This window comes from Tigriopus californicus, chromosome 11 (genome assembly GCF_007210705.1).
Source record: "Tigriopus californicus strain San Diego chromosome 11, Tcal_SD_v2.1, whole genome shotgun sequence".
In the NCBI taxonomy this organism is placed as follows: Eukaryota; Metazoa; Arthropoda; class Copepoda; order Harpacticoida; family Harpacticidae; genus Tigriopus; species Tigriopus californicus.
The window spans coordinates 11032633-11042168 of record NC_081450.1 but is presented as its reverse complement, the minus strand read 5'-3'; the positions used below and the strand labels follow the sequence as shown (position 1 = coordinate 11042168).

The window sequence follows — 9536 nt, the reverse complement described above, 5'->3', positions numbered from 1 at the left end:
GATCTGAGAGCTCAGCACTAATGCCGGTAGTGCCCTACGAGTCGTTGCCAGAGCATGTTTGGCGATCAAACGAAGGATATGGGTCCATCAACAATGAAACTGATGTTTTGGATCACCTCGCCCCATCAAGGAGTCCTCGTTTGTGGTGCCAAGGATTGAAGATGGCGGGCTTGATCATTTTGTTGACAACGTTTCTATTTTACGCAATAGGACACGTCTTCAAGATTTGCATGCACTGGGATCTAACCCAACTGGTAAATTTGATGGACGTGTACAAATCATATATCGTAGTGGCCTATATCGGTGCCATTGTTGTTGGGTTCATGTTCGGCTGGTGCTTATTTTTGTTTTGTCAAAAAAACAATCGGGAAGCATCGACAATACCAAGAAGTTTGAGCCGGTCTCTGCTACAAGAGTTAGTTTATATGTAATGATGGTTGCAATCGCTGAATGAATAAATGAATTACACCACGAATACAAGCGCTATAAAAATCTGTTCAATCTAAAATGCTGGGATATTATTAGTCTTACCAACATGTTATTGAACGCCGTCAAGTTGGATCATCAAACGTAGAAACGCTACTTTTGTATTAGTCAATGGTTGGTTTACTCGCCAACTTCTTCTCTTTGGATGCTTCCTGTTTCAGCATTGAAACCAGTACCAGTTTTTCTAATCTTTGTGCCATCAGCTGTCAATGTTGGTCTTTGAACTTGGCCAGACCGACCTTCCGCAAAATGTGAGAGATTGCGGAAGACCGCTAACTCATCCAAGTTTTTAAAGGAACTTCTACCTGGGAATGTGATCATTCGAACTAACCTTCCATTTTACAATGAAAGTTCCCTTATATAGGGAACTATATTTAGATCTTAGACTATTCTTTCTAAACGTAAAAAATCCGTCCTTCAACAAAGCTATGGTTTAATGGAAGTGGATCAAAGACTGTAGTGTAAGGTTGGCTGTGGGTAAAGGGTTGGGCAACTAGATTGGAATAGGAAGCAACTTGGGGAGGAGGGTTGAGACAAGGAATATCATGGAATATAGGCATGAGAATGGCTTTGGTATGCAAGCCATCAAGCATAATATTCATAAAAAGAGCTATGAACATTCATTTTTGTTATTTGAGATTATAAACTGATTTCTGATCGAGTTCAAAATTAGCTAAACAAAGTCATGATGGAAAAAGGGCATACATTTTTTCCAAGATTTAGTTGGAACTTTTGTGTTAGTCTTTTTTGTGATATGGAAGTAATTAGACAAAAGACAAAAAGTAGAATAGTCAACCTACTCACAACTTGTTGAAAGCTAAGGATCATGAATGCATACTAATTGTTATTTTTATTCATTTTAATTTTTCGACGTTGGGCATTATTTGAAGATTTCTCTAAAAGCTTCAGAATACTCGCAATTGCTTTAAGAGTAACACATTAACCAAGACCTTTTTGGGTTCGAAAAAAAGAGACAAGTAATGAGTAGATTTTTTTGGGTAGTTACAAGGGAACCATTTTGGGAGGTAATGGGATTAGAGTTCTTTTTTCGAACATGGGATTGAATAACGGAAATTTGGTTCTGTGTATTTGCATTACTATTGCCCTGAAAGTTTTATGTTGAGTAAGCTTAAGACTCAATGTCATGGAAAGTCTTTGATTAATAGTGCATTCAAAAATTGAACATCCAATTTTGATAACATCCACAAGCACTGTTTAAAAATCCTGGTCCAAATTAGAGTCCATATAGTAGTTCTCGTGCTTTGTGAAACCCTCATTAAACTAAAAGCCGAAATCATCCATGAGATATTCTAAGCCGTCTTCTACATTTCATAATCGTAATTTGTCGTCTCTTTGCCAACCAAATGATGATGATGATTCTATGAGCTCCATTCAAAGTCAAAATGCATTCACTTCTCATGATTGTTTTAACAGATCTTTTGCAAACATCTGAGCATGGATCGGTCTATTTCGAGAGCTTCTGATAAATTCAATTTCTACTACGCTGACCAGCCGTGCCAAATTCCTCGCAAAGGCAGGGATGAATGCCGCGGAGTTCAAAAAGATTCGAGATGTCGCCTATCCGTCAATCTAATCCCTTGAGATTCGTGTCGTTTTCAAAATCTCATAGTAAAAGTGAGAGCTAGAGTTATCAGGCCCGATGCCAATAACATTTTTGGGGATTGAAAACAGTTTTATCATGGTAAACGGCAGCAGAAATTGATATTTGCAAAAGCAACTCAAAATAAGTTGCACCAGATTTCAATTTTAGCAACCTAAGTTGTTAGACCAATAATAAAGGGAATCTAGAGTAAACATATTTTTATTTTAAAAGCAAATCGTTATCAGTTTCTTTATTTCGAGTCATTCAGTATTTCTTGTCCATATGGGATTGATGCAAAGGGCGTCGCTGTCCAAGACGCTGAAGTGTGTATAAACTTGATTCCAACATACATCTTTTAGACACATACCAGAATTTCAGGTGCACATGCATTTTGGTCAGATTAGTTCCTGTCTTTTTATTTTAGCTTCTTAAATCATTTGCAAGGGGGCTTCAATTTTCCAGAAAATACGATAAGGGTTGGGTACGTTTTATCAGCAGGGGCTGTCCATGTTCACTTGGGTTTGTCCAAGCACGTGAAGCAATTAAAGCTCAAACAGAAGGGAACGTCACCGCCTAGCAGAGCAAATAGGAGAGGCTATTGGCATGAGTTGAATTCAATGGTTAGGAACGTTTAGCTTTCAAACGGTTTCTTCGTGGGGATCAAAATTCTATTTCAATTCCGTTCTTGACTTCGACGATGAACCTTCCAAGTACTGGAGTGTTGAAAACGACCCTAGAACACCTTCTGTGGATCACCCTATTCGCCTATTTTGCCTATCAGTTTATAATCCAATGGAAAAAATTTAGATCAGGGGAAACCACCGTGGCCACTTCTCTTAGTCAAGAGACCATGTTCTTCTTTCCAGACTTGATTTTCTGCCATAAACATGGGTTTAAAGAGCCTGTCCAGGATCATCTCGGGTCTGAAAGCTACTTTGATAACGTATTGCACCCTGACGTCAACTTGGTATTCACAAAATCATCAGCCTTGGGAATTCTCCCGGACCATTTCCAAGTTAGAAACCTTTCCACAACATACAATGGATTTTGTCGCGTTTTCCATTTTAGTGAGGGTTACGAGAAACGCGTTTGGCTAAAGTTTCAAATGAACAAGTCAGAAGAATATTTCGTCTTCTTCATGGTTCCCAATACGACATTCTATTTGGCTAATCACGATTTCTTTCAAATGCCAAAAATGCTAGATATTCAAACATCGGCCAATGTCATCATTCAACCTAAAAAGTTATCCTTTGAGACCAATTGTAATGACTACAGAGAGGATGAAAGAGTGGTTTGTCTCAAGGATGTGGTTAGGGAAAATCTGACCCAAAGTGGGATTCCGTGTGTTCCAGTACCGTTGGAGCAAACCACCAATGGTTACTCGGACAAGATTTGTCGAGACGACAAACAAGCCAAAGAACTGTTTGAAAAGGTAAACTTCTTGAAAAAAAATCTTCTCTCTGTTTAACTTCATATTGGAGATGTTCGGTCAAATTCCCATGTCAAAATATTTTCAATCAGATCCAGAATATGCAATCAACCATAATAATTTTTCAGATCTGGCCAGTAGTATCCAACGCCTTAAACCATCCCGATTGTGTTGTCCCGTGTTTCCAAAGGTCTTACGATCTCGCCTGGTTGCCGATGAGTGGCCAAAGTTTCGAAGATGTTCCAAACTATCACACCTTGTACGTCTTTTTTGGGACTGAATTCGTTCAAACCCAGACCAGATACGTTCTCATGGACTTCTCTGCTTGGCTGTCTAACACGGGTGGCTTACTTGGATTGCTTTTGGGTCTTTCTTTGTACTCCATAGGGACCGCCATCATCAATCGTGTGTTTTCTTTGACTTTTGAATAACATTTCTTTGAGATTTATTCATTCGCGTCTAGATTGTAGTCGAACAGGTACATGGATGAGTGACAGTATGAATAGCATTTGCATTAGATTTTGTCCTCTAGGTTTAGTTTGCCGGGCACTAACCCTCAAAATTGGGATTGTCGTGTCCAGGAAGTTTCTTCACGGACAGCAAGTCGACAGGTGAGGGATTCTGTTTGGAATAAAAATTGGAACCTTCGGATTTATGTTGATCCAACGGATCTGGACCAAAAAAACTCAAGGTGATTGGTAAAAATACCAGACCATGGAAAAGCCCAAAAACAACAACCAAGAAGAATATCTGAAAAGCAAACAATGGAATAAAGTCACCATTTCTTTCATAACCAACAAACGACTTTCATTTACCTTGAAGAACGTGGCGAACACGTGGGATTGTGAGGTTGCCGTAAGAATAAAAGCAAGGAAGGTACTCATACCTCCGTTAAAAACGGCGGGACCAATGTCCCTTAGGGCTTGGATTGTACGTTCATTTTTCGTTCCTGCAAGCAAATCTCAACCCAATCAAAAGGTGCTCAACTCACTGTCGCATCATTAGCACCTACCTGAACAAGTCATAAAAGCATGTGCGATATGGGCCGAGTAATCCACACATAACCCGACAGCGATGACCAAATTAACGCAAGAGACAACATCGATGGTCAAACCCCAGAAGTGCATGAACCCACTGACATTGACCTGTCAATCCAAACAAAGGACACATTTAGATCTCAATTTGCTCCCAAAAACATGTCTGTCTCACCAATGTCATCAGAACAGAAATCAAAACAAGGACACACGCCTTGAAATTTCCAATGAGCAGCAACGTAGTGATGAAAACACAGACAACGGAGAGAACGAGATTTCGAATGGTGTCATCCGCAATGATCTCATCTGTTTCCCAAGAGGCGTACTCTGTAGCCACGGCGAACGCTCTGCTCGAGAAATTCACAGATTCGACAATGGCCTTGATCCGATTCATGGCTGGAATATGTTCCGAAGGTCCATCGAAGAGATGGTGCGTGAATTTGATTGTGGACAGCTGATAATGAAAGGTCATGAATTAGGATTGTACTTTCTTCGTTTGTTGGCATTATGATCTATATTTTGGGACGTCTCGACTTACTTGAACATTGGGAGAGATCTGACCACAAATGATGCTTTGGTCGAACTGAAAATTGGTCCGGTACTTGGCTCCGGTGGGACTGAATAGGAATTGTGTTAATCGAAAATAGAACTCTGTCTGGTTCACGTGAAATGCCTCAAAAAAGTCTAGAATCAGAAGAGACGACGGACATGAAACAATTGTAGATTAGGTAAGCCGCTTTGTTCGGATTCGCAAGACTCGTTATCGTCTAGCAGAGTCTCTCAGAGACAGCCGATGACAAACTCGTTTCTTCAAAGCGTTCCTCCCATAATAAACTTCTGATAAGACCTTGTTTTGGAAACAAGTTCCATTTACGAATTGCAATTTTTAACCAACCGAAGAAGATAGAACCTCACCTTGCACCAAGTCGTTCTTCTCCATGTAATCCTTGAAGTCCGAGTACCAAGAATCCACACTCGACACGATGGCCGTCTCGTTTTTGAGCTTATCAACAAGGAGGTCGATCTTCCATAACTCATCCGAGTAATCAATGGGACCAATGTTGATGGTAACTCGTTCGCCTTCTTTTGGAAAGTACTTTTCATTCGCCTAAGAGAGTATTTCTCCATGAGAATGACCATTTTTCTTGTGCGCACAAGGTAAAAAAAAGATCTTACCGAAAACCACTGGCTTAGGTAAGATTCGGGTGGAATGAACCAAATTGGGTTGAACTCCTGTCTGAGCATGTACAAGCCGTAGGAGCCCCAGCCAAGTAGTACCAATGTACAAGAGATGATAGCGAACTGAAGCAAAAAACATACGAGGTTTTTCTCACTACACTTTATACGTAGTGCAAAGCTGGTTGTCAGATGAACGGCTTAAATGGCGATTACTCTTAAAATGTCAAGAGGTAGCAGAAAAGAGGTGCTAACTGCGATTAGGCCTAGTTGGCGACTCTTATGTAACTCGGAAGATAACGGGACAGTGAGAGCAAATCAGGTCTATTTGATTGGAGCTGTCCATTAGCATGCCTGGACGTCATTAATTAACTCCCAATCAATCAATTCCAGATCTCGCTTGACTTGATCAAATACAAACCCACCACCTCTTTGGGGAATGCATGAATGTATATTGAGATGAAGAATGTGACTCACCTTGACGAATGGGATCATGAGGAACTTGGCGAATCTAAAGAAGAAGCTTTGAAGATAGTTCTTCTGAGTCCAGGGTTTGGGTGTCCAGTTCGTATGGGTGTAGCATAGCAAGAAGCCATTCCTTCTTTGAGCGATCCGATGGGTGTCTTTGCTCATCACAGCCACGAATACTGTGGCTTGTAAAATATACACCACTAAAATTCCGACGGCGCAGAACACGCAGAAAGATCTCAACGCCGGTAAAACCTGTAAATGAGCCATACAGTAAAAGTAATTTGGAACTGTCTCGTCGAGCTATCAAGTTTGTGTTCAAATGAACTTTAGCTGACGATGCTCTACGTACTGTGGTGGCTCCAATGGCGAAAACGGTGATATCCGTAACCGAGGTAACAGTAATGGCTACTCCTGCGTGCTTCATGGTCAAGGCAATGCGTGTGGTGATGTCCACGTCCAAGTCCGGAGAAAGATTATCCAGACTCTGGCAGATGACGAACATATCGTCGATGCCAATTCCTAAGGAGCACATCCCAAATGAGATGAGTTGTGTTCGTTCTTGTGCAAACGCATCTTGCTTGACATATCAACCTGTCAGATCGGTCGCTTTGGGGCATGATACTTATCTGACTTATCTATGCTTCATTCTGAGCGAATGGGCTTGAGCGGACTGAATTATGCACAATTGAGTTCCTTTTTTGATCTGCCCCTCCTTTCGGGTTCAACTCATTTGCCTTTGATTGACTAATCGGCACGGGAGAACAGGAGAGAGAGACGCTGTGCTGACTTGTCTTATCAAGGGCGAGAATGAAAGAATCTCGTCTCATAAAGCTAATGGGACGAGTCCGTAAAATTGTGTTTATGACCGCTATGGAGCGTTTCAATAGCATCATTAAACGGCAATATTGGGACTGGACTCGAATCGTAAACAAATCATTATCCTATAACTAATAATCTTGAAGTTCTTATGAACATCACTCACCTAGTAATAAGAACGGGATTATGTTGTGCATGGGGCTAAAAACGAAGCCAAAGAGCGAGCACATCCCATAAGTTGAGAACACGGTCAAGGCGATGCATGCGATCCCAACGCCAGATAGCAGAGGCTAAAAAACACAGACAGTTCACCATCACTTGTCTAGATTCGGAAAGAGATTATGATGTCTTCTTACCCGTTGTTCCACGAAATTCATTTTGCCTAACGAGAGCTGGACATAAATGAAGACAATCGAAAATCCACAGCCAAAGAGGAGAGCGTCCGTATTGATGACCTTTTGTGAGAGATCATTGAAACTGGAACCGAGGGCAATTATGGTCAATCAAAACTTCAAGACGGACATTTTAAAGCTTTTGCTAACGTTACCTTCTTGCCACGTTAATGAGAACAGTAATGTTAGGATTGGAATGAAGAATGCCATCACGTAGGGCAGAAAGAAGGCCACCCTCGAATTCTAACGTGGCACTGTCCACCTAGATGTTCCCACATTGAGAAACCAAAGAATGGATGAGAGCGACAAAACAAAGACAACTATACAAATGTGTCCTAGTACCGGTTGCCCTTTGCCAGTAGCAGCTCGATCTTGGTCCGAGATGGCACTAATGTTGACTTGACCAAAGAAGCGGATAAACGTGGCTCGGGCCCCAACAATGTGTCCGGTTGAATTCCTCGTGATATCCCCCAAGTATTGTGTGAAGTCAGTGGGGCGTTTGAAAACCTCACTAAAACGAAGTCAAAGTACGTGAAGATGTAAAGATGAGACGATTGCATCCAAGAGACTAGTGAAGTGGACTCACCTGAAGCCGTAAGGGTTGTTCACTTTAGACAGCACGTCATCCAAAGTTAGGTTCTTAATGAGATCGCGAGTGACGAAGCCGTACTGGTCGGCAGCCCACATCTCCAATAAAGAGGTTTCGAAGCAAGCACTCTTCGTGATCTCTTTGACAATGTCACAATAGTCGGATGGGTACAGGCCAATGCTGGGATCAGGAATGCTAGAAATATGCAGGAGCATAAATTTTTGATACAACTCATGATAAGAAAACAAGGAAGCGATGGTATGCCGTCAACCAAAGAAGCCTTGGATGCAGGAGATTAAGTTTTTTTTTGTGTTATAAAGATGGTGGAGAAGACTCCATTAAAAAGAAATTCAGTGGTGTCAATGGATCATTTTGAAAATCTCGGACTAAGATTCTCTTGTTTCAACACACGTTGACCAACCATTTTGAGTGGCGATAGGGAAGTGCCAATGCCAACCAATTAAAAGCTGTCAAATATGTCGACATATTTGAAAACATACCCCAAAACTGTCCTTTCATGCAATTCCACAGGTCCAAAACACTGATCCCTAGTTAATAGTTTCGGCGGGAATAAATGAAATGGATACCCCTCTCGACAAAGAAGTGCTTTGTCAAGTAGATTCTATTTACGTTGTTACTATATGCACCGATTCAAAAAGGCAATCCCCAGCTCTTCCTCTTTTTTTTTCAACCTGAACATCTGCTTGCATGAATAACAACAATCAACAAATCATTTTGATCCTTTAAAAGCCACTTCATACAACATGTTTTCTAGAAAATGTGATGCATCTTTTTCCAACGTTTATGGTGAATCTGGACGTTTGATTGCTTTCATTGATCTCCAAGCAAGAGGTTCTCAAGCTTTTTGGAGGGTCCGTGGACCCCATTACGTGTCAAAATATCAAGGCGGACCTTGTCAATGCCCTACGTAGCAACTCCAACAACAACATAAAGACCTACGATCATTGCACATGCACATACTTTTCGCATCGCTTGTTCAATCCCCATGTGAGAAACCGTACTCTCAACTGATCGTTTTAGCTCTATCAAGATCCTTTAGTCATGGTTGACAAGACAGTGGTATCAGAAACATGTGTTTTAGTGATTGTTGCTGATTCACTTACCCATCAATGTTTCGCTTCTGAATGCGCGAAGTCTGCGAGTTCGAGACATTAATCTTGCCTTCCGTATCGTCTAGACTGAAGAAAGAGTAATCGTCGTAGTCGTAATCCGCATCAGCAAAATTGAGAACAGTCGCATTCTCTTGGCCGGAATTCCCGCTGTCAAAGCTAAGATTAAGATCTACCACAGGCATTCTGAAAACATAAAACACATCGATGTTTTCATTCCGTCTTGACACTTGCCAAAGAAGCTGTTGGTCGTTAAACTGCTTTGAGCGGGCTCCTCGGAGAATTGCATGCACGTCAAGGCTAACAAATGTCAGAAATTCTTGACGAAATCCGATTCCTGAGGAATCCACAACTTGTAGGGATTGCCTTCTTCTGTGTAACGAAACAGTCCTAATGTGCACAAACCGCAG

At 41.3% G+C, this 9536-nt stretch overlaps 2 protein-coding genes across 2 annotated transcripts; one reads left to right on the top strand and one right to left on the bottom strand.

The window, feature by feature from the left end:
* The first annotated feature begins 2614 nt into the window (after window positions 1–2614).
* Window positions 2615–4139, top strand: LOC131889952 (uncharacterized). The gene is made up of 2 exons (XM_059239186.1): window positions 2615–3521; window positions 3647–4139. The coding sequence occupies exons 1-2, from the start codon at window positions 2787–2789 to the stop codon at window positions 3947–3949; spliced, it is 1038 nt and encodes a 345-aa protein (XP_059095169.1). The 5' UTR covers window positions 2615–2786; the 3' UTR covers window positions 3950–4139.
* Window positions 3939–9312, bottom strand: LOC131889949 (patched domain-containing protein 3-like; the record flags this gene model as incomplete). Its single annotated transcript, XM_059239180.1, is given in 15 exon segments — window positions 3939–4268; window positions 4334–4467; window positions 4531–4663; window positions 4728–5006; window positions 5091–5236; window positions 5468–5660; window positions 5729–5854; window positions 6206–6451; window positions 6549–6718; window positions 7182–7305; window positions 7372–7492; window positions 7563–7669; window positions 7750–7918; window positions 7994–8191; window positions 9121–9312. Coding segments are annotated over 15 exon segments (2539 nt in total), but the record flags the coding sequence as incomplete, so codon positions are not given.
* Between the last annotated feature and the right edge of the window lie 224 nt (window positions 9313–9536).